Source organism: Heterodontus francisci, chromosome 31 (genome assembly GCF_036365525.1).
Source record: "Heterodontus francisci isolate sHetFra1 chromosome 31, sHetFra1.hap1, whole genome shotgun sequence".
Classification (NCBI taxonomy): Eukaryota; Metazoa; Chordata; class Chondrichthyes; order Heterodontiformes; family Heterodontidae; genus Heterodontus; species Heterodontus francisci.
In genome coordinates, this window is record NC_090401.1 from 64,167,633 (window position 1) to 64,192,590 (window position 24,958).

Here is a 24,958-nt window from a genome sequence, read left to right on the forward strand (position 1 = left end):
TTTTGAAATACTTTCTTTAGAAAAATAATCAAAAGTTCCCAAGATATGACCCTGTCCTATCTCTAACAATACTGCCCCACTCACAGCAATATTGCTCATCTTCTCTCAGTTGATTCATCGACCATCAGATTCCAGTCATTGAGCCTTCAAGTTGTGTTACGTGATTTTGTTGCATGCTGGGTGGGAGAGGATCGGGGGAAGCTAAAGATTGCGAAATGCCACATCAACTCATCATGTATGCTTTCTGGAGCGGGTTCCGTGATGTGTCTGTGTCCCACCAGTGAGAGGCTGGATACTTCATTATAATGGCAAATAATTGTCAAAAGAGGTTCAACACAAATAAATGTGAGGTGGTACATTTTGGTAAGAAGAATAGGGAGGTCACTTATTACTTGGAAGGTGCAAGTCTAGGTGGAGTAGAGGAACAAAGGGATCTCGGAGTACAAATACACCAATTACTAAAAGTTGTGCCATAGGTTAGCAAGGCCATAAAAGCAACAAGCCAAGCACTAGGCTTTATTTCTAGAGGAATAGAATTGAAAATAGGGAAGTTATGCTAAACCTGCATTGAACCTTGATTAGACCACACTTAGAGTACCGCGTGCAGTTCTGGTAGCCATTATAGAAAAGATATAGAGGCACTGGAGAGGGTGCACTGAAGATTTACAAGGATGATACCAGAAATGCGTTGGTATACAAATCAGGAAAGGATGATGTTGCAACCAGGTGAGAAAGGTGTCTAGGGGTCTTTTACTGTCTTATTATAACAGGGTTTAATTTTAAACACACCATGTTTTTAGCTCCCCCTTGGTGAATCCTTGTTCACCGCTTTCCAATTATAAGGCAAAGAAATGAGCACACCAGGTTTTCTTAGGTGTAAAGAAGGAAAGGGAAATTTATTAAACTTACTTGAACTCTAATTCGGTTAATGCCTACGGATACACGACGTGCTCACGCTAGCATACACACGCGATACGCATATGCAAATAGAGACAGAAAAGGGCAGAAGAAAAGTAAAGTAGAGAGGTTTGAGGCAGTCTTTGAAGGGGGTTTCTTGTTATTGTTTCTGTGTTTCCAGCTCGCTTTGGAGTCTTTGATTGTAGACAGCTCTTACTTTTCATTGGGGCCCAGTATTCTTCTTAAACCTTGTTCACGTAGGAGACTTTTCTCTCTTTGAGTTCATGTGTCTTCAGTGGGTCTTCTGTTCCGTGAGAAAGAGATGGGAGCGGTCAGGAGAGAGGTGTTCTCAGTCCAGGAGCAAACAGCTTTCTGAGTTTCTCTCAGCAAGTTCAAATTCAAAAAACTCCAACAGTCAGTTAGCCATATGACTAAAACTGGTCAGACCACTTCTTCTGTGTACTGGGGAAGTAAGGACTGGGTTCCTTGTTCCAACACTGTCTGCTATCATGTAAATGTCTTTTCAGTCATGGCCTTGGCAATTCCTTGTGATAGGGCCTCTTGTCTTCTCAGCCATAATTTTAAGTTTTAATGTTCATGTGTCGAAATAATATGTGCCTCAGTCTTGGCAGGTGGGGGGTGCTCCATGACAATGAACAGTCTGGGTCTCTTTTCTTTTCCAAAAAAGAACGTTGAGGGGTGACCTAATAGAGATCTTTAAAATTATGAAAGGTTTTGATAAGAGTGGATAGAGAACGTTTCCACTTATAGGGAAGTAGATAGATTTAAGGCAGATGTAAATAGATTCTTGTTAGACAAGGGAATCAAAGATTATCAGGGGTAGTTGGGAGTGTGGAATTCGAGTCAGAAACAGATCAGCCATCATCTTATTGAATGGCGGAGCAGGCTTGAGGGGCCGAATGACCTACTTCTGCTCCTAACTCGTATGGTCGTATGGGGAAGAGCATAACTAGAGGCCATCAATAAAAGATAGTCACCAAGAAATCCAATAGGGAATTCAGAATATCTCATGGTTTGCGAATCCGAGCAGCAAAATGGAGACTGCAGTGGCTGGATCAAGCAGGTAAATTCTATTTATAGCACTGCTGGTCAGCCACGAGGAGCAGGAATGCTTCCCTAGGCCCCCAAGCAAATTTTCTGCCAATCACAGCTTTCCTTTGCTGCTGCACTCAGCCAGCCCCAATGCCCCAACCACACAATGCCCCACCATTTGCCTCCCGATTGCTGTGCTCCTCCCCGCACCACCCCCCACCCCCCACTACCATGCTTGATCCATCAAGCCTCCTGCTGCTGCCTTCAGCAGAGATGTGTTTGATCATTCTTGTTATCCATCAGCTGCTAACCCAGATTGCCCATTTTTGATCGTTACTGCATTACTTACAGTTGGGAGGGTAACATGAATTTCTACGCTACAGGCTCTTTCCAGGTGGCGAGAAAAACTGAGACTGCTATTCCTTCACACGTGATGGCCTGAGCACTGGTAACTGGAGCATTTCTGTATCATAAATTTGGCCCATATTAAATCACAATCTCCCTCAACCTGGTCACGCACAGTTATATCATAAATACTTCTGACTAATTCTAGTTCCCTCTTCCTGACCTGTAGAAGTAGATGACCTTACTTTGCATTAAGAGCATTCTATAAAGAGACACAACAAAACTATTGTGAAACATGGGATAAATTATGACCTTCAAAAAGCAGCAGCACAGGTTGTTGTGAAATTGTTCTCGACCCAAATCTTCCAATAGCAGGTAGATTTGGTGGGATTGAACTGGGAAGGTGATAGCTTTCAAATACTTGCCCTAAAAGCAAGTTTGCTTTTCCAAGTCACCTGTGCTGGGTCAGCAGTAGAGCTGGCTGAAATATTATTTTCAGCTAACACAAAATGAAATACTACCACCAAAGCAAGCTGAAGCAAACTGATGATGAGAAAAGTGTGGTTTTCACTAGTTTACGAAAATACGAATTAGGAGTAGGCCCCTCGGCCCCTCAAGCCTGCTCCACCATTCAATAAGATCATGGCTGATATGATTGTAACCACAACTCCACATTCCCGCCTACCCCCAATAACCTTCCACCCTCTTGCTTATCAAGAATCTATCTACCTCTGCCTTAAAAATATTCAAAGACTCTGCTTCCACTGCCTTTTGAGGAAGAGAATTCCAAAGACACATGACCCTTTGAGAGAAAATATTTCTCCTCATCTCTGTCTTAAATGGGCGACCCCTTATTTTTAAACAGTGACCCCTAGTTCGAGATTCTCCCACAAGAGGAAACGTCCTTTCCACATCCATCCTGTCAAGACTCCTCAGAACCTTGTACGTTTCAATCAAGTTGCCTCATACGCTTCTAAACTCTAGCGGATACAAGCCTAGCCTGTCCAATCTTTCCTCATAAGACAACCCGCCCATTCCAAATATTAGTCTAGTAAACCTTCTTTGAACTGCTTCCAACATATTTACATCCTTCCTTAAATAAGGAGACCAATACTGTACACAATACTCCAGATGTGGTCTCACTAATGTCCTGTATAGCTGAAGCATAACCTACCTACTTTTGTATTCAATTCCCCTCGCAATAAATGATAACATTCTATTAGCTTTCCTAATTACTTGCTGTACCTGCATACTAACCTTTTGTGATTCATGCACCTGGACATCCAGATCCCTCTGTATCTCAGAGCTCTGCAATTTCTCACCATTTAGATAATATACTTCTTTTTTATTCTTCCTGCCAAAATGGACAATTTCACATTTTCCCACATTATACTCCATTTGCCAGGTCTTTTCCCACTCACTTAATCTATCTATATCCGTTTGCAGCCTCCTTATGTCCTCTTCACAACTTACTTTCCTACCTATATTTGTGTCATCAGCAAATTTAGCAACCATACCTTCGATACCTTCATCTAAGTCATTTATATAAATTGTAAAAAGTAAAGGCCCCAGCACCGATCCCTGTGGCACACCACTCGTTACATCTTGCCAACCAGAAAATGATCCATTTATGTCTACTCTCTGTTTCCTGTTGGCTAGCCAATCTTCTACCCATGCCAATATGTTACCCTCTACACCATGACCTTTTATTTTCCGCAATATCCTTTGATGTGGCAACTGATCAAATGCCTTCTGGAAATCTAAGTACAGTACATCCACCAGTTCCCCTTTATCCACAGAACATGTTACTTCTTCAAAGAACTCTAATAAATTAGTTAAACATGATTTCCCTTTCACAAACTATGTTGAGTCTGCCTGATTACCTTGAATTTTTCTAAGTGCCCTGCTATAACATCTTTAATAATAACTTCTAACATTTGCCCCAAGACAGACATTAAGCTAACTGGCCTGTAGTTTCCTGCTTGCTGTTTCCCTCCCTTTTTAAATAAAGGAGTTACATTGGCTATTTTCCAATCTAATAGAAACTTCCCCGGATCTAGGGAATTTTGGAAAATCAAAACCAACGCATTAACTATCTCACTAACCACTTCTTTTAAGACCCTAGGATGAAGTCCATCGGGACCCGGGGACTTGTCAGCCCACAGCTCCAACAATTTGCTCAGTACCACTTCCCTGGTGATTGTAATTTTCTTGAGTTCCTCCCTCCCTTCCATTTCCTGATTTGCAGCTATTTCTGGGATGTTACTTGCATCCTCTATAGTGAAGACTGATGCAAAATATCTGTTCAATTCATCTGCCATCTCCTTATTATCCATTATTAATTCCCCAGACTCACTTTCTATAAGACCAACACTCACTTTGTTAACTATTCTTTTAAAAATATCTATAGAAACTCTTACTATCTGCCTTTATATTTCTCACCAGCTTTCTCTCATACTCTAATTTTTCTCTCCTTATTAATCTTTTAGTCATTCTTTGCTGTTTTTTCTATTCTGTCCAGTCTTCTGACCTGCCTCCCATCTTTGTGCAATTATATGCTTTTTATTTAAGTTTGATACTATCTTTAACTTTTTTAGTTGACCACAGATGGTGGGTCCTCCCCTTTGAATTTTTCTTTCTCGTTGGAATGTATCTATTCTGTGTATTCTGAAATATCCCCTTAAATGTCTGCCGCTGCATCTCTATTGACCTATCCCTTAACCTATGTTGCCAGTTCACTTTTGTTAGCTCTGCTTTCATGCCCTCATAATTGCCCTTAATTAAGTTTAAAATACTAGTCTTAGACCCACTCTTCTCTCGCTCAAACCAAATGTAAAATTCCATCACATTATGATCGCTGCTGCCTATGGGCGCTTTCACTGTGATGTAATTAATTAATCCTATCTCATTGCACAATACCAGGTCTAGTATAGCCTGTTCTCTGGTTGCCTCCAGAATGTGCTGTTCTAAGAAAGTATCCCGAAAACATTCGATGAACTCTTCATCTAGGCTACCTTAGCCCATCAGATTTTTCCAGTCTATATGTAGATTAAGGGCGGCACAGAGGCACAGTGGTTAGCACTGCAGCCTCACAGCTCCAGCAACCCGGGTTTGGTCCTGGGTACTGCCTGTGTGGAGTTTGCAAGTGTTCCCTGTGACTGCGTGGGTTTCCTCCGGGTGCTCCAGTTTCTTCCCACATGTCAAAGACTTGTGGGTTGATAGGTAAATTGGCCATTGTAAAAAAAAAAAAATTGCCCCTAGTGTAGGTAGGTGGCAGGAGAGTTGAGGGAAGGTGGGATGTGACAGGGAAAATGGGATAAATGTAGGATTAGTATAAATGGGTGGTTGATGGTCGGTGTGGACTCGGTGGGCCGAAGGGTCTGTTTCGTTGCTATATCTCTCTATGGCTCTAAAATCCCCATGATTATTGTCGTACCTTTCTGACAAGCACCCATTATTTCTTCCTTTATACCCTGTCCTACCATGTGGTTACTGTGTGGGGGCCTGTACACCACTCTCACAAGTGAATTCGTGCCTTTATCATTTCTCATCTCAACCCAAACTGCTTCTACATCTTGGTTTCCTGAACTTAGGTCATCCCTCTCTATTGTACCGAAACCATCATTAATTAACAGAGCCGCCCCTCCACCTTTTCCTTGCTTCCCATCCTTCCTAAATGTCATGTACCGTTCAATATTCAGGTCCCAATCGATGTCATCCTGTAGCCATGTCTCTATAATGGCTATCAGATCGTACTTATTTGTGTCTATTTGCGCATCTGTTTTGTTTCGAATGCTACTTGCATTCAGATACAGAGCCTTTACTTTTGTCCTTTTACTATTTTTGTAACCTCTAGTCTTGTCTGCTGATTTACTCTTAGATTTGTAATCACTGTCCCATCCTGTCATGGTCTGATTATCTTTTCCCATATTAATTACCTTTCTCTCTTGCCTTGTCTCTACTCTTTGATTTACCACATCTTCCCAAATTTGATCCCTTGCCCCCACTATTTAGTTTACACCCCTCTCTACTTCCCTAGTTATGCGACTCGCTAGAACACTGGTCCCAGCATGGTACAGCCCCCACTTTCCCCAGTACTGGTGCCAGTGCCCCACAAACTGGAACCCACTTCTACCACACCAGTCTTTGAGCCAAACATTCATTTCTCTAATCTTATTTGCTCCACTCCAATTTTCACGTGGCTCAGGTAATAATCCAGAGATTATTACCTTTGAGGTTCTGCTTCTTAATTTGGTGCCTAGTTCCTCATACTGACTATGCAGAACCTCTTTCCTTGTCCTGCATATGTCGTTGGTACCTACATGGTCCACAACAACTGGATCCTTCCCTTCCCATTGTAATTTCCTCTCCAGCCCTGAGCAGATGTCCCGAATCTTGGCACCGGGCAGTAAAGGCCTGCTACCCGACCCGAACCCAACAGGACCCAACGACACGTGTTGGGTTCGGGTCGGGTCGGATTGCACTTCCGGGTCCGGCCATTCGGGCTCAGGTCTAGTCGGGCCAGGTCGGACACTCACTATCAGCACCTCAAGTAAGTGACTCTAATGTTAATTTACTTTTTGGACTTTAAAGGTGGTTTTGCTACAGTTATTTTAAGCTTGTGCAGGAAAGGAACAAAGTGAAAAACAAAAGGCAAGTTAACTGATGGTCGGGTCGGGTCAGGCGCGCGAAAAAATGGAAGGACTCGGGCCGGGTCGGGCTCAGTGTTGGATGGGGTTCTGTCGGGCTCAGGTTGGGTCTCATTTGCAGACCCAAGCCGACCTTTACCAGTCAGGCAACACAGCCGTCTGGACTCGCGCTCTTTGCTGCAGAGAACAGTGTCAATCCCCCTCACTATACTGTCCCCTACTAACACTACTTTCCTTTTTGCTTCCCCCACTTCAATGGCTTCCTGTATCATGTTGCCATGGTCAGTCTGCTCAGCCACACTACAGCCCTCGCTCTTGTCCATGCAAGCTGCAAGAACCTCGACTTGTTGCTCTATTGCAAGGGCTGAGGCTCCTCCACTCTCACCTTCTCCCACCATTTCAAGTCGATAACCTTTCATCAGAACTGACTTGAAACATTAACTCTGTTTCTCTTTCCACAGATGCTGCCAGACCTGCTGAATATTTCCAGCACTTCCTGTTTTTATTTCAGATTTTCAGCATCCACTGTACTTTGATTTTATTATCTTGATCACTTGCCAGCCTGGTTATGAGATAGTGACTGAGGAACTGGAGTTGTCCATTAGCTTAAGGTAAATGTAATCCTGTCATGGTGCCGACTAATTTGGTTTTGTGTTAAATAAAACTGAAGGGCTAAACTTTGAAGTGCATCAAACACCCCATTTAGAAGCAAAGGCTGAAATATAAGCAGGACGTCAGCTGGGGGGTTGCACAACACCAATCTTCACATAAACAATTCCAGCTGCTCTTTAAAGAGGGGAAAAAACAAGCTTTATTGACAATGCCACACCTAACTCAGCTATTCTTTGCTTACTTTTACTTCAATTTGATTTAGCCTAATAAATGTAGATTGAAATAAGTGTGATGATCTTTGTATTTCGATGCCAGCCTCTCCCCACTCATGCAAATAATGTCATCCTGACCTTAGTTTTTCCAACCACAATTGTTCAAGTATGTTAATTTCAAAGCAGGAGACTTGGTACATTCCAGCCAATGACATTTGGACCAGATCTACAGGTGATAGTTTAGATGGTGGTTTATAGTAAATCCCAGCACAATGGCCCCATTCTTCTCGGCTGACAGACAGTGTTTACAGTCCCTAAATGAATAACTGCAAGGTTTCCTATAGGTTGCTTGAATGGTACTTGCCACTGATATTTAACCATGATTTCATAGGGATGTGAGGTACCTACAGACTCCTGCTGAATTGTACATATAGATGGACACAAGCTGTGTAGCACCATGGCCAAACAGGCTGCTGATGTTTAGGCTTTCACAGAAGAATAGTCACTTGCTTGAGGTAATGGAAAGCTACCCACCAGTGTGGAACCATAAGTAATGTGGAGAAAATTGAAGGGAATTTTTAAAAATTAAATGATCACATTTAGGTTTTGAATCCATTTCATTAGAAACATCCTGAGCCAACCATCAAACATGAACCACATTATTAAAATATTAATTTCTTTATATTAGAATAATGTCACACCTGCAGGATTCTGGCCTAAGAATGCGTGTTTTCTATCTGTTACAAATGGGCCAACACAAGTAATGCTCAGCTTTTGAGCACCTCCCAAAGGGAGTAAGTTGGTAGGATTCCCCCAGTCACTGTGAAATTCTCACTCACGTATCAGTTCTCCACACAGGGGCCCAGCCTGATTGGCAGTCAGGTGGGGAACCAACCAGTGACGGCCACAGCAGCAGGTAAGTCTACTTTGGGGGCAGGAGGAGGGGGGTTTTCAATCAGAGAGGGGTTGAGGGGAGATTGATCGTAGAGGGCATTGGAGCAGTAGAAGGGGTGTTTGATTACGGGGGGTACGAGGGGGGCGTCAAGTGGGCTGCTGATCTCAGTGCAGATGGTCTGTTACATCATGATGGGGAAGGAGATTGGAGGCGTGGGGGAGAGGGGGGTTGGATCGGAGGTCTGGTGGTGGTGGGGACATCGGGGGCTGGTGGCGGTGGGAGAGTGAGGTCAGAGGCCTCATGGTAACGATAATTGGGGGGGTGGGAATTGCAGAGGCTCCTCAGGCAGATAGCTGCATTCAGGAGGTGGGTGTGAAGGTACAAACATCCTGAATGCACCAGGTCCTCAATGCAGCTGCCGGTTCCTGACGCTCGGTTAAAAATTAAAGTTTCAAGTCTGAATGATAATTAAGCTTGCAACCTCATTGTTATATTTAAAGCTACACCTGGCCTTCTTGGATCAGATTGGTCACCCACCCACCTTTCAGCCTCAGTTCAAGCGGAAATGGATGGGTTTGAGTTGGGAAACAAACTTTTGAGACTTTAACCTTCCCTTCACCCGACCCAAAGCCGCCCATTTTTTTAGGTTAAAATTCAGCCCTAAGTCTCAATACAGTGGCGCAGTGGTTAGCACCGCAGCCTCACAGCACAAGCGACCCGGGTTCAATTCTGGGTACTGCCTGTGTGGAGTTTGCAAGTTCTCCCTGTGACTGCGTGGGTTTCCTCCGGGTGCTCTGGTTTCCTCCCACAACCAAAAAAGAATTGCAGGTTGATAGGTAAATTGGCCATTATAAATTGCCCCTAGTGTAGGTAGGTGGTAGGGAATATAGGAACAGGTGAGATAAAAACAAGAAATGCTGGAACCACTCAGCAGGTCTGGCAGCATCTGTGAAAAGAGAAGCAGAGTTAACGTTTCGGGTCAGTGACCCTTCTTCGGAACTGACAAATATTAGAAAAGTCACAGATTATAAGCAAGTGAGGCGGGGGTGGGGCAAGAGATAACAAAGGAGGTCTAGATTGGACCAGGCCACATAGCTGACCAAAAGGTCACGGAACAAAGGCAAACAATATGTTAATGGTGTGTTGAAAGACAAAGCATTAGTACAGATTAGGTGTGAATACACTGAATATTGAACAGCAGCAAGTGCAAACCTGAAAAAAACAGTGGGTAAGCAAACTGAACAAACTAAGATGAAATGAAATAAATGCAAAAAAAGATTGTAAAAAATGTAAAAAAGAATGTAAAAACAAGGAAGAAAAAATAACTAAAAATGAAAGTAAAATGGGGGGCTGTCATGCTCTGAAATTATTGAACTCAATGTTCAGTCCGGCAGGCTGTAGTGTTCCTAATCGGTAGATGAGATGCTGTTCCTCGAGCTTGCGTTGATGTTCACTGGAACACTGCAGCAATCCCAGGACAGAGATGTGAGCATGAGAGCAGGGGGGAGTGTTGAAATGGCAAGCAACCAGAAGCTCAGGTCCTGCTTGCGGACTGAGCAGAAGTGTTCCGCAAAGCGGTCACCCAGTCTGCGCTTGGTCTCCCCAATGTAGAGGAGACCACATTGTGAGCAGCAAATACAGTATACTACATTGAAAGAAGTACAAGTAAATTGCTGCTTCACCTGAAAGGAGTGTTTGGGGCCTGGGATAGTGAGGAGAGAGGAGGTAAATGGGCAGGTATTACACCTCCTGCGATTGCAGGGGAAGGCGCCATGGGATGGGGACGAGGTGGTGGGGGTAATGGAGGAGTGGACCAAGGTGTCGCGGAGGGAACGATCCCTTTGGAATGCTGACAGGGGAAGGGAGGGGAAGATGCATTTGGTAGTGGCATCACGCTGGAGGTGGCGGAAATGGTGGAGGATGATCCTTTGGATATGGAGGCTGATGGGGTGAAAAGTGAGGACAAGGGGAACCCTGTCACGGTTCTGGGAGGGAGGGGAAGGGGTGAGGGTAGAGGTGCGGGGAATGGGCCGGACACGGTTGAGGGCCCTGTCAACCACAGTGGGGGGAAATCCTCGGTTGAGGAAAAAGGAGGTCATATCAGAAGCACCGTCATGGAAGGTAGCATCATCAGAGCAGATGCGTCGGAGACGGAGAAACTGGGAGAATGGAATGGAGTCCTTACAGGAGGTAGGGTGTGAAGAAGTGTCGTCGAGGTAGCTGTGGGAGTCAGTAGGCTTATAATGGATATTAGTAGACAACCTATCCCCAGAGATGGAGACAGAGAAGTCGAGGAAGGGAAGGGAAGTGTCAGAGATGGACCATGTAAAGGTGAGAGAAGGGTGGAAATTGAAAGCAAAGTTGATAAAGTTTTCCAGTTCGGGGCGGGAGCAGGAAACGGCACCGATACAGTCATCAATGTACCGGAAAAAGAGTTGGGGGAGGGGGCCTGAGTAGGACTGGAACAAAGAATGCTCGACATATCCCACAAAAAGACAGGCATAACTAGGACCCATGTAGGTACCCAAAGCAGCACCTTTTACTTGAAGGAAGTGAGTGGAGTTGAAGGAGAAGTTGTTCAATGTGAGAACAAGTTCAGCCAGGCGGAGGAGGGTGGTGGTGGATGGGGACTGGTTGGGCCTCTGTTCCAGGAAGAAGCGGAGAGCCCTCAAACCATCCTGGTGGGGGATGGAGGTGTAGAGCGATTGGACATCCATAGTGAAGAGGAGGCAGTTGGGACCAGGAAACTTGAAATTGTCAAAATGATGTAGGGCGTCAGAAGAGTCACGGATGTAGGTGGGAAGAGACTGGACCAGCAGAGAAAAGATAGCGTCAAGATAGGAAGAAATAAGTTCAGTGGGGCAGGAGCAGGCTGACACAATGGGTCTGCCAGGACAGTCCCGTTTGTGGATTTTGGGAAGAAGGTAGAAGCGGGCTGTCCGGGGTTGCGGGACTATGAGGTTGGAAGCTGTAGAGGGAAAATCTCCAGAGGAGATGAGGTCAGTGACAGTCCTTTGGACGGTGGCTTGATGTTCGGTGGTGGGGTCATAGTCCAGAGGGAGGTAGGAAGAAGTGTCCGTGAGTTGGCGTTGAGCTTCTGCAAGGTAGAGGTCGGTACGCCATACGACAACAGCACCACCCTTGTCTGCAGGTTTGATGACCATGTCGGGGTTAGACCTGAGAGAACAGAGTGCCTCAAGTTCAGAGGGGGACAGGTTAGAGTGAGTGAAGGGGGCAGAGAAATTGAGATGACCAATGTCTCGCCGGCAGTTTTCAATGAAGAGATCAAGAGCGGGTAAGAGGCCAGGGGGAGGGGTCCAGGTCGAGGGAGAATGCTGGAGGCGGGTGAATGGGTCTGCTGGTCGGGGGGGAGGACTCCTGGTCAAAGAGGTGAGCCCGGAGGTGGAGGCAACGGAAGAAGAGCTCAACGTCATGCCGAGAGCGAAATTCATTGAGGTGGGGACGTAAGGGGGTAAAACTGAGACCTTTGCTGAGTACAGAACACAGCATCAGAGAGGGGGAGGTCAGAGGGTATAGTGAATACACGGCAAGGGGTCAGATCAGAAGGGGTGGGGTCAGAGGGAAGTGAAGCGGAAGGAGGATCTGGAGGGGCATTAGTCCCCATCAGCTGCTGGAGCTTGCGTTCCTTAACACCTGAAAGGAAGAAAAAAAGTTTTTTGTTAATGCGTCGGATGAGACGTAAGATGAGATGAAACTGCGGAGTAGAACAGCTTTGAGATAAGGTGAGGCGGTGCTGCTGGAGAGAGAGGTCCAGTGTGTGCATGTGGCGGCGCATAGCACTGAGTGTGGATCTCAGGATGCGGCGGGAGTAGGAACAGGTGAGGATGTGGTAGGAATATGGGATTAGTGTAGGATTAGTATAAATGGGTGGTTAATGGTCTGCACAGACTCGGTGGGCTGAAGGGCCTGTTTCAGTGCTGTATCTCTAAATCAAAAAATCAAAAAACTGTCTGATATTCTCACACCTGGAGTTCATGTGAAATGTGGTGCACCAAATTAATAATCACATCCTCTAAATATACATTAAAAAAGGTAGAACTCTGAGCACACCAGATTCTATTTTGTTGTTAATATCCAGATCAAAGAATGAGATTTAAAAAGCAAATCAGCCAAATGAAATGATTCTGGAATGTGTTGCTCCTCCCTCTGTCCTGCTGAGTCACTCTCCAGCAGTTGCCACTAATCTTTTCAATACCCACAACACACTTGGTAACCATGGAAATGTGAATTCCTCATTTAAAAGATATATTACCAGGGGTTTCACTGAGTAACAGAAATGCCTGGCAGTCACTTCTTTAAAGCAACTGTTTGATTGCAATATCCATGACAGCGGGCAGTGAATCAATGTTTCTTTATGTTGTAGGACTGTTTCTACATAAAGTTGATCTGCTGGAGTGTTATCGGCTGTGGAGCCTGCCCACTTTATGAAGTTGGGTAGAGTCACTGCCTCAGCCTCAGCAGCAACTTTAGTGTTCCACTATTTTCTACCCAAAGATCTTCCCCAATGTTTGGAAGGAGGGGAGTCCATGTACAACAGCAATGTACAAACTGGCACGGTTGGCTGTTACAAAAAAAACTTGCATTAAGATAGCACCTTTCACAACCTCAGGATATCTCAAAACACTTTACAGCCAAGGAAGTACTTTTGAAGTGTAGTCACTATAGTAATGTAGGGAACCCAGCAGCCAATTTTAGCACAGCAAGATCCCACAAACAGCAATGTGACAATGACCAGATAATCTGTTTTACTGATGTTGATTGAGACATTGTAGAGGAGACCACATTGTGAGCAGCGAATACAGTATACTACATTGAAAGAAGTACAAGTAAATCGCTGCTTCACCTGAAAGGAGTGTTCGGGGCCTTGGATAGTGAGGAGAGAGGAGGTAAATGGGCAGGTATTACACCTCCTGCGATTGCATGGGAAGGTACTGTGGGAAGAGGGCGAGGTGCCGGGGGTAATGGAGGAGTGGAGAGAGTGTCGTGGACAGAACAATCCCTTCAGAATGCTGACAGGGGAGGGGAGGGGAAGATGCGTTTGGTGGTGGCATCACACTGGAGATGGCAGAAATGGCAGAGGATGATCCTCTGGATGTGGAGGCTGGTGGGATGGAAAGTGAGGACAAAGGGAACCCTGTCGCAGTTCTGGGAGGGAGGGGAAGGGGTGAGGGTAGAGGTGCGGTGTTAGATCTCATCAATTTCAGAGACAGAGTCCGATGGTAACTTTCAAAACTTTATTGAGGTAAGTAATTGTTACAGCTTGACTTCCTCTCCTTGATGTAGGTTTTCTTCACTGCAGCAAACAGCTCAGCCATGTTATAAAAATGGACCAAACTTTGTGTTACAGCTCGGAGAAAAGACGGACCAAACTTTGCGGGCCGAAAACGAAGTGCTCTTTGCGCGCCAAAACCAGCCTCCTTTATACTCGTCCGTAACATGCCCCCCCCCACCTTCCCCCCCCCCCCCCCCACCCCCATTTGTTCCAAATTGGTCTGCAGACTTCTGAAATTTTTCTGGTGTCAGAGCCTAATTAGTCTGCTCATACCAGCAAGTTTCACATTTCCCCCTCCTTCCTTGATCCGTTAGCTGCAGCTGTCCTGTCAGTTTCTACCTGTTAGTTTTCTTTATAAACTGTTAGCTTATCTTTAATCTGTTCCCACACGGGAAATGGGCTGGACACGGTTGAGGGCCTTGTCAACCACAGTGGAATCCTCGGTTGAAGAAAAAGGAAGACATATCAGAAGCGCTGTCATGGAAGGTAGCATCAGAGCAGATATGTCGGAGACAGAGAAACTGGGAGAATGGAGTCCTTACAAGAGGCAGGGTGTGAAGAAGTGTAGTCGAGGTAGCTCTGGGAGTCGGTGGGCTTATAATGGATATTTGTAGACAGCCTATCCCCAGAGATGGAGATAGAGAAGTCGAGGAAGGGAAGGGAAGTGTCAGAGATGGACCATGTAAAGGTGAGAGAAGGGTGGAAATTAGCAGCAAAGTTGATAAAGTTTTCCAGTTCAGAGCGGGAGCAGGAAACGGCACCGATCCAGTCATCAATGTACTGGAAAAAGAGTTGGGGGAGGGGCCTGAGTAGGACTGAAACAAGGAATGTTCGACATATCCCACAAAAAGACAGGCATAACTAGGGCCCATGCGGGTACCCATAACAACACCTTTTACTTGAAGGAAGTGAGTGGAGTTGAAGGAAAAGTTGTTCAATGTGAGAACAAGTTCAGCCAGGTGGAGGAGGGTGGTGGTGGATGGGGACTGGTTGGGCCTCTGTTCAAGGAAGACTTGGAGAGCCCTCAAACCGTCTTGTTGGGGTTGGAGGTGTAGAGAGAACACCCCTGCTCTTCTTTGAAATAGTGCTATGGTATTTTTTACATCCACATGAGAGAGCAGACAGGGCCTCGGTTTAATGTCTCATCCAAAAGGCGGCACGTCTGACAGTGCAGCACTCCCTCAGTACTGCTTTGGAGAATCAGCCTGGATTTTGTGCTCACATTTCTGGAGTGGGGCTTGCACCCACAACCTTCTGACTCAAAGGCAAATATTCTACCAACTGAGCCATGACGGTAAAGGCCTGCTCAGATCCGCAAATGAGACCAAACCCGAGCCCGACCCGGCCCGAATCCTTCCATTATTCCCCGCGCCCAACCCGACCATCAGTTAACCTACCATTTTTCACTTTGTTCCTTACCTGCACAAGCTTAAAATAACTGTATCAAAACCACCTCTAAAGTCCAAAAAGTAAATTAACTTTAAAGTCACTTATCTGAGGTTGTGATAGAGCGTGTCCAATCCGGCCCGCCCCGACCCGTGCCCAAATGCCTTCCGGAAGTGCGACCCGACCCGACCCGAGCCCGACACATGTCGTCGGGTCCAGTCAGGTTTGTGTCGGATAGCAGGCCTTTACGGGGCAGGTTACAGTTAGGTTAAACAGTCAATGCAACAGCAGGCCTGAGAAAGGATTGTACCAGATCTTTTTAAATTTCACTTTTGGGATGTAGCTGTTCCTGGCAATGTCAGCATTAATTCCATCCCTAATTGCCCTTCAGAAGGTGGTAGCGAGGCATTATTTGAATACAACTGAGTGGTTTCCGAGGCGATTAAGAGTCAACCACATTTTTGTGAGTTTGGAGTCACATTTACACCACACAGAGTAAGGACAGCAGGTTTCCTTCCTTAAAGGACATTAGTGAACCAGATAGGTTTTAACAGATGAGAGCAACAGCCCTTGACATCAAGGCAAAATTTGACTGAGTATGGCATCAAGGAGCCCTAGCAATATTGGAGTCAATGGGAATCAGGAAGATAACTTTCCACTGATTGAAGTCATACCTAGCACAAAGGAAGATGATTGTGGTTGTTGGAAGTCAATCATCTCAGTCTCAGGACATCACTGCAGGAGTTCCTCAGGTTAGTGTTCTAGGCCCAACCATCTTCAGCTGCTTCATCAATGACCTTCCCTCCAACAGAAGTGGGGATGTTCGCTGATGATTGCACAATGGTCAACGCCATTCGCGACTCCTCAGATACTGAAGCAGTCCGTGCAGAAATGCAGCAAGACTTGGATAAAATTCAGGCTTGGGCTGATAAGTGGCAAATAACATTCATGCCACACAAGTGCCAGGCAATGACCATCTCAAACAACAGAGAATCCAACCATCTCCCCTTGACATTCAGTATTACCATCGCTGAATCCCCCACTATCAACATCTGGGGGGTCATCATTGACCAGAAACTGATCTGGACCAGGCATATAAGTACTTAGGCTATAAGAGCAGGTCAGAGGCTGGGAATTCTGCAGTGGGTAACTCAACTCCTAACTCCCCAAAGCCTGTCCACCATCTACAAGGCACAAGTCAGGAGTGTGATGGAATACTCTCCACTTGCCTGGATGAGTGCAACTCCAACAACACTCAAGAAGTTCGACACCATCCAGGACAAAGCAGCCCGCTTGATTGGCATTCAACATTCACTGCCTCAACCACTGACGCACAGTGGCAGCAGTGTGTACCATATACAAGATGCCCTGCAGCAACTCACCAAAGCTCCTTAGACAGCACCTTCCAAACCTGCAACCCCTACCACCCAGAAGGACAAGGGCAGCAGATTTATGGGAACACCACCACCTGCAAATTCCCCTCCAAGCCACACACCATCCTGACTTGGAACTATATCACCGTTCCTTCACTGTCGCTGGGTCAAAATCCTGGAACTCCCTTTTTAACAGCACTGTGGGTGTACCTACATCCCAAGGACTGCAGCAGTTTAAGAAGGCAGCTCACCACCACTTTCTCAAGGGCAATTAGGGATGGGCAATAAATGCTGGCCTAACCAGTGACACCCACATCATTAGTGAAACTAGCTTTTATTTTAAATTTATTTAATTAACTGAATTTTAATTTCCCAGCTACCATGGTGGGATTTAAACTCATGTCTTCAGATCATTAGTCCAGGCCTCTCCATTACTAGCCCAGAAATGTAACAACTATGCTTCTGTCCCCATGCTTCATGGGATGTTTATTTATAATCACAAGCTGCACTGGAAACAGCAACCATGACACTGAAGAAAATTCAGCCCATATTATTAGAATTACAGAATTGTTACAGTGCAGAAGGAGGCCATTTGGCCCACCATTTCTATACCAGCTTTCCAAGTTCACAGATGACACAAAATTAGTTGGGAATGTGTGTTATGAGGAAGATGCAAAGCAGCTTCAAGGGGTTTGGACAGACTTAGTGAGTGGGCAAGAACATAATAGGTGAAATATTATGTGGAAAAATGTGAGGTTATCCACTTTGGTAGGAGGAACAGATGTGCAGAGTATTTCTTAAATGGTAAGAGATTAGAAAGTGTAGATGTACAAAGGGACCTTGGTGTCCTTGTCAATAAGTCACTGAAAGCTAGCATGCAGGTGCAGCAAACAATTAAGAAGGCTAATTCTATGGTAGCCTTTATCGCAAGAGGATTTGAATACAGGAGTAGTGAAGTCTTGCTTCAGTTGTATAGAACCTTGGTTAGACTAAACCTGGAGTACTGTGTGCAGTTTTGGTCCCCTTACCTTAGGAAGGATATTATTGCCATCAAAGGAGTGCAACAAAGGTTCACCAGACCTGTTCCCGGGATGGCGGGACTGTCCTATGACGAGAGACTGGGGAAACTGGGCCTGTATTCTCTAGAGTTTCGAAGAACGCGAGGTGATCTCATTGAAACCTACAAAATACTTAAAGGGATAGACAGGGCAGATGCAGGTAAGATGTTTCGCCTGATTGGGGAGTCTAGAACCAGGGGACACAATTTCAAAATAAGAAGGAAGCCGTTTAGGACAGAGACAAGGAGAAATTTCTTTACTCAGAGGGTTGTGAATCTTTGGAATTCTCTAACCCAGAGGGCTGTCATTGAGTATGTTGAAAGCAGAGATTGACAGATTTCTAAATGACATAAGGGGATATGAGGATAGTGTGGAAAAAGGCATTGATGTGGATGATCAGCCATGATCACAATGAATGGTGGAGCAGCTCGATGGGCTGAATGGCCTACTCCTGCTCCTATGTTCTTATGTTCCTAACCCTGCACATTCTCCCTTTTCAGATAACTGTCTAATTCCCTTTTGAATGCCTCGATTGAACCTGACTGCACCACACTCTCAGGCAGTGCATTCCAGACCTTAACCATTCGCTGCGTGAAAACGTTTTTCCTCATGTTGCTATTGCTTCTTTTGCCAATCACTTAAATCTGTGCCGTCTTGTGGGTGGGAACAGTTTTTCCCTATCCACTCTGTCCAGACCCCTAATGATTTTGAATACCTCGACAAACAACAGCAGTTTCATGGGCACCATTACTAAGACTAACTTTTTATTAACTGAATTTCAATTTCCCAGTTACCATGTTGGGATTTGACTTCATATCTCCAGATCATTAATCCAGACCTCTCCACTACTAGCCCAGTAACGTAATGTGAGGACTATGCTACTGTCCCCATACTGATCAGAAACTCTTTTATTCTGAGTTTAGCAAGTGTCTGATAATCACCATGGCAACGTGAAGAGTGGAATACAGGAGACCAGTTGATTCAAGTCAGATGCAAGTAAAACATGAGTTGAAACTGGAGAATCCAATGACCATGTAAATATGAAGTCAGCTGATGAGGCTTGTGTCTGAAATACATTTCAATCGTTATGTTTCCATCTACAAATAATTTGTATGAAGAACATCAAAGGTTTTACTGATGGCTAATCTGGTAAGCATGACTTGAACTGATCCATATATACCAGAGAGATCACTGGTCTCTGCTGAATAACGCAATCACAACTAGAACCCCTTGGCTAAGGGGTTGAAAAGGGGAAATCGTTTGCAGTTCCATCAAGTAACACACCCATCCCCCCAGATCCATGAGAGGATGACAAAAAGAGGAGGATTGCAATTAGCTGGTGACATCTCCACTGTATAAACAACATGTGGATATCAACCAACTGGGCTCACTTTTTCTTCATCCCCAGAATGTGGGCATCTCTGGCCAGGCCAGCATTTATTGCCCATCCTAATTTCCCTTGAGAAGGTGGTGGTGAGCCACCTTCTTGAACCGCTGCAGTCCATGTGGTATAGCTACACCCACAGAGCTTTAGGGAGGGAGTTCCAGGATTTTGGCCTTGTGACAGTGAAGGAACGACAATATAGTTCCAAGTCAAGATGGTGTGTGACTTGAAGAGTGGCCAGAAAGGTGAGGTACTGTGAGGCAGCCAGAATTGTACCCCAGCATGAGACTGCACCCTCAGGACAGCACAGAACAAAACTGAAATTCTATCAGCCAATTATCTGGCCAAAGTTATCTTATGTAACAGGTCCAATTGGTTATATGAGTTTAGCTAATGAATAGCCGAGCCATACAGAAGGAAGTCAGCTTTGATCCCTGGTATATGCTCAATTAGTTAATGTCAGCCATGGTGCAACTGCACCCATGGGTTAAGGAAAGAGGAATCAGTCAGGGTTCCTATTCCCAGTCTATGCAGAGACCCTGCTGTAAGTGTGGTGTCAACTTAGGAGAAGATCAAGCTTAGCAATAATGCCCCTCAGAATCCAATAGTCATTGGAAAAGGCTCATAGATGAATAATGGTCACTTTGGTGATGTAACAAGGAGGGTCATCACAGTGGAACATTTGCCCATGGAGTCAAAACCTTTTGAAAACACAAAGACTGTAGGAAAATTTAGCAAGAAAATAATAGAAGATGGAGTACAGACAATGTGTTGCTGACATAAACCAAACTGATTAGAGAAATCAAAGAGCTCAAAATGGAGAAACTAATACAAAGCAAGTTTAAGTAAACTTGCTCCAGTTGCCCAATTGACTTTATTCAGCAATGGGATGTTTTAATCGAGTGCCGTGTTATACAATGGCAAAGCCTCAGTAACAGCAGCAACCAATATGCACATAGCTGGCTAATGTGTCATGATTTTATGAAATAAAAACAAGAAATGCTGGAAATACTCAGCAGGTCTGGCAGCATCTATAGAGAGAGAAGCAGAGTTAATGTTTCAGGTCAGTGACCCTTCGTCAGATTTTAGTTTAGTTTAGTTTAGAGATACAGCACTGAAACAGGCCCTTCAGCCCACCGAGTCTGTGCCGACCATTAACCACCCATTTATTCTAATCCTACACTAATCCCATATTCCTACCACATCCCCACCTGTCCCTATATTTCCCTACCACCTACCTATACTAGGGGCAATTTATAATGGCCAATTTACCTATCAACCTGCAAGTCTTTTGGCTGTGGGAGGAAACCGGAGCACCCGGAGAAAACCCACACAGACACAGGGAGAACTTGCAAACTCCACACAGGCAGTACCTAGAATTGAACCCGGGTCGCTGGAGCTGTGAGGCTGCAGTGCTAACCACTGCACCACTGTGCCGCCCACAACCTTCAGAGGTGCTGCTGTATTATAAACTGCATATAAACATGTCTAAGGTCCACATCCCAGGAATGAATAAAAAAAGGTAAATACAAAGTAGCAATATATCTTGCTATAAAAGTGCTAAAATGTCCTATAGCACCTCAATAACGATGGTGACGTTGCAAAGGGAGGGGAAATCGATGTGGATTAAACATCCCATCATCATTGCTGCTAAGCAGTAATTAATCTGTTTGACTCCAGACTATATACAGTAAAACTGTCTTCTATCCTTCATATAGATACCCTCAGAATAACAGCATGTTGCAGTTGGAAAATTAGCGCTGACTATTGTTGGACGATGACTATTTTTCAATTTTGCGAAAGTAATTTTAATTCCACTAATTTTGTTGACACAATTTCACACAGTCGTGACAAATATTGTCAAACAGATAAACAAGCACTTGTAGTTCAAGTTGGTCAAATGTACTTTTCAGGCTCTGAAAGTTAAAGGCCATCAGTACATGAAAACCACCAGAATGGATATAAAATACAAACTTCAGCCTAAGCCTGCATTAAGAGATCATGTGGGATATTTTCTACGGTGTGTAAAATGATTTTCCTATACTCTTTAAGTCAGTGTCAGTTTAATCAAATTACTTTCCTTTAACTGTTTGTCCACATGGCCTGAATTTCCCATTTCATTGCCAATGTCCTATTTCCCCATAAAAATCACTGGAAATCAGTTCAAAGGCAGTCACTATAGGTGATGCTGAAAACTCTGTGGAAATCAGTTTGCTAAATTTGCAGTTCTTATCAAAATTGCCTCACTTTCAACAGTCATATAAAAAGTGTTTCTGTGGTTGTTATCTTACTCACAGTGTCAAATAGAAGTCATGTGATACCCTCAGTCAAATCCACTCATTGTCAACTGGCATTGATGTACCTGTCAGACCCACCTGACAGGTGGGTTTCATGTTGGCGCCAGTTTAAAATACATTCCATCAGAAACATGGTACAGACTCAAGGTCCTATTCTCTATCCCTCCATCCCTCTGTCCCCATCCCTCCGGCTTGAACTGCTCAGGCCCCCATAACCTATAACTATGTCACCTCAAATCAATTGCTACACTCATCCAATTCTGCCTAGAGACAGCTCATGCTACCATGTAAACGGAAATGAATCGTTTGTAGAAATCTGAATTAGAAGCAGATGCAGAACAGAGATCGATTCCCTGCAGAAATACAGTACCATATCCAAATAATGGCAGGATTTGGTTCCCCATAATGCATTCTCTACATGGGCAAGGTCTCCCAGTTCAGCGATTAAACAGCAATTCACACAGTGCAGGAGATCCAAGTTCTCAGTACAAACTAGCGACCTCCTGTGCAAATGAGTGGCGAACAGAAACAAAGGTTGTCACAATTCCCCAGGTCAGAGCTCACTGTTGCTTCACAGGGACAAACAAGGTCATCAAGACCTTGAATTGTTTCAACTAAAAAGAAAATTCTGTGGATTGACATTTCTGACACTGGTTTGACAGTCAAAATATGGCCTGGAACTCCAGTCATTGTCACCCCTTCAAATTATAGGCTGAAAAGGAATAGCAAAGTTTACCACTGAAATTTACTCACCTGAACCTTGTGAATCCTTTCTCTGTTTAGACGTTGGTTTGTCCCCTTCACTTTTGGATTTCTTTTTCTTGCGTCCTGACAACCTCAGCCAGCTGAGTGCCCTCCGTAAGGAGCCCGATTTTGACTTTTTCTTACTCTGAAAAGTTGCCTCCAAGTCAGATAGGTCATCCATCACGTTAGTCAAGTGACACAAAAGGCTGCTTTACCTGGTCCCAGAAGGCTTATCTGACTTTTGAAACAAAACCCCTCCTGGGTATGCTGTACCACAAACAGAAAGAGCAATCCACACGAACTAAAGCCCAAGAACTTGAAATAGTTTCCACATCGGAAAGTTTTCTGGAAGCATTAACTTCAGTCCTGGAAAACAGCAAAACCACTAAACATGTTCTAACCAAAAAAGTATTTTAACAGTCACTGAACAATTTATGGCTTGCTTGACAGCTCATGGTGCTCCTTGAATTAAGACACATACAGCATAGCCCAAGATCCAATACAATCCAGTGTCCTGTGGCCAATGATCAAACACAACCTTCATCAAAAACTCCTGTCCTTGCTGAAGATGAGAATGTCAAAATACCTGGAAAAGTCAGCTCCACATCCGTTTTACTTTGCTCTTCTTCAGATGAAACAAAACCAGGGAATGTCAATGCAGTTCAGCTGACTCATTAATCCCACATCATCCTGTAAATGGAATGGTGGTTTTAACTCCACCCTGCAGCTAGTAACCACGTCTGCTATATTTTACAGGATTGTAGGATTCTTCATATCACTGTTTTTTTTTTCTTTTCCTGATATGCTGCAGGATTGAGGCACAGGAGCATGAGAGGTCCAACAAGTTTCTCTGCTCTTCACCTAACCTTTCAGAGGCACTAAAAGAAGCCCCGGACTGTCGGCCACTCCTCTCACTGGGAAGTACTAAGAAGCACTGCCTTGAAATCTGACACTACTCCACTACAAGCTTATAAAGATTTCTACCCACCCTCTTTCTCTTGAACAGAAAGGACAATAAAAACAGGAGTTGCCAAACCACACAAGACTTTAGCAGTGAAATATTGTAACACTCAGTACTGAAGATAAGTGTTATATCAAGCTAGTTCTGTGTACAAGGTTCCTGCTACATACCTACATAGTTTCCCCATAGCAGCACTGTTAACCTTTGCCCTGTTCAACAAAACTGCTGTTGTCACATTAACACAGAATGAATAAGTAGCAGACACAGCTCTTATTTCCTTAACCTATGCAAACCCCTTTCTTTGTACTGTTATCGCAAAACTACCTTGTGTAAACCACTGTTAAGCCCCATAAGACTCCCATATCCTGTTCAATCTGTGGACCTCCCCTATGAAATGCATTGCTCAGTTCACAGAACTCCCCGGTATAATTTATGTATATTCTTGAGTCTTGCAGGTGCTCTGAATGATTCTGTTCGGTCCATACAGCTTCACTAGTTATGCACTGTTCAGTTTGAATGAGTGCACTACCAAGTGTGACATTACTTCTTCCTGTTTCCACCCCCCACCTTGTCCCTTTCCATCAAGGTGGGCCACACCTGATTGTTAGTTCCATCTGGTTCTTTGAAATCCTCCCCAGCTAAAATACCTGCCATTTCTGAAATGTTTCACGTATACTGTAGGGGTTCAGTTATAGTGCCAATTAGTGGTTTGGTGCACATTAACATGAAAATGTCAGTGTAATTAAAGAGTCAGGTCTTAGTTAGATGCCAAGCTTTGCAAAGTCCCCTATAGGTGGTAATTTTGAGTTCATATCAGATGTACAGCAATTTATAAATGTCACTAAAGCCTGGTTCTCCCACTGGAACATTATGGAAGTAATTTTAATAATAACCACCAGGTGGGCACATAGGAACAGGAGGAGGCCATTCAGCCCCTCCAGCCTGTTCCACCATTCAATGAGATCATGATCTGTAACCTAACTCCTTATACCTGCCTTTTCCCCATATACATTAACAATGAAACTGACAGCGTTGGACCAGACATCGTTCTTATTGTCTGCCTGATTTTGCTTTCTATTAAAATCAATTAATCTAACAGTCATTTCAGATAAAAGAATTTTCCAACAAAAAAAACTTGACTAAAAACATCCTCTCACAAAGATGTTGCCTTTTCTTGTTTACCTTGGGGGGGAAACTCCATTTAAAGGCACTCTCATCATGGAAAAGGTACAAGTTGGAGCAAAAGGCTGGATTTCCATTTTTGGGTCTGCACATCCCTTACCTGCTCTGACTTGGGGCAACGTTTCAGGAAATCCCTGGGTTAACATGAAAAACTCAAGCAGGGTTCAATCTTGTTATCACTGCCTAATGCTTGAAGGTGTAACTCCACATTGGCTGGTTAACAGAAAGAAATAAATCATCCTTAAAACTGGTCATGGTCAAACATTCTGGGTTTTACTACGTGAATATATTTGCACTATTTTCTTTCTTCCATTTCTCTCATAACAATGAGGGGTGACACACCCAAACATGCATGCACCTTCTAGCAAGAATCACCAGACAGTGATCACAAGATTGAATACTGCTTGAGTTTTTCCCATGCCAACCCAGGGGTTCCCTGAGATGTTGCCACAGCTCAGAACATTTAAGGAGGTTCAGATCCAGAAATGGAACCTAAGTCTTTTCTTCTGTACCTCTCACTACGACACATGATGACTGTGCCTTTATCCACTGGGCCAACTCGAGATCTAATCTTCAGAATCGTAAAATGGTTGCAGCACAGAAGGAGGCCATTCCGC

The 24,958-nt window shown here is 44.4% G+C and overlaps 1 protein-coding gene across 1 annotated transcript in view; it reads right to left on the reverse strand.

Annotated features, from left to right (window-relative positions):
• Nucleotides 1–23,489, reverse strand: part of LOC137347340 (NHS-like protein 3) — a 302,906-nt gene extending 279,417 nt beyond the window's left edge. Inside the window, exon 1 of the mRNA XM_068011795.1 lies at nucleotides 22,208–23,489. Within this exon, the coding sequence (XP_067867896.1) occupies nucleotides 22,208–22,379 (172 nt within the window). The 5' untranslated portion in view covers nucleotides 22,380–23,489. The remainder of the gene's footprint in view (nucleotides 1–22,207) is intronic.
• Between the last annotated feature and the right edge of the window lie 1,469 nt (nucleotides 23,490–24,958).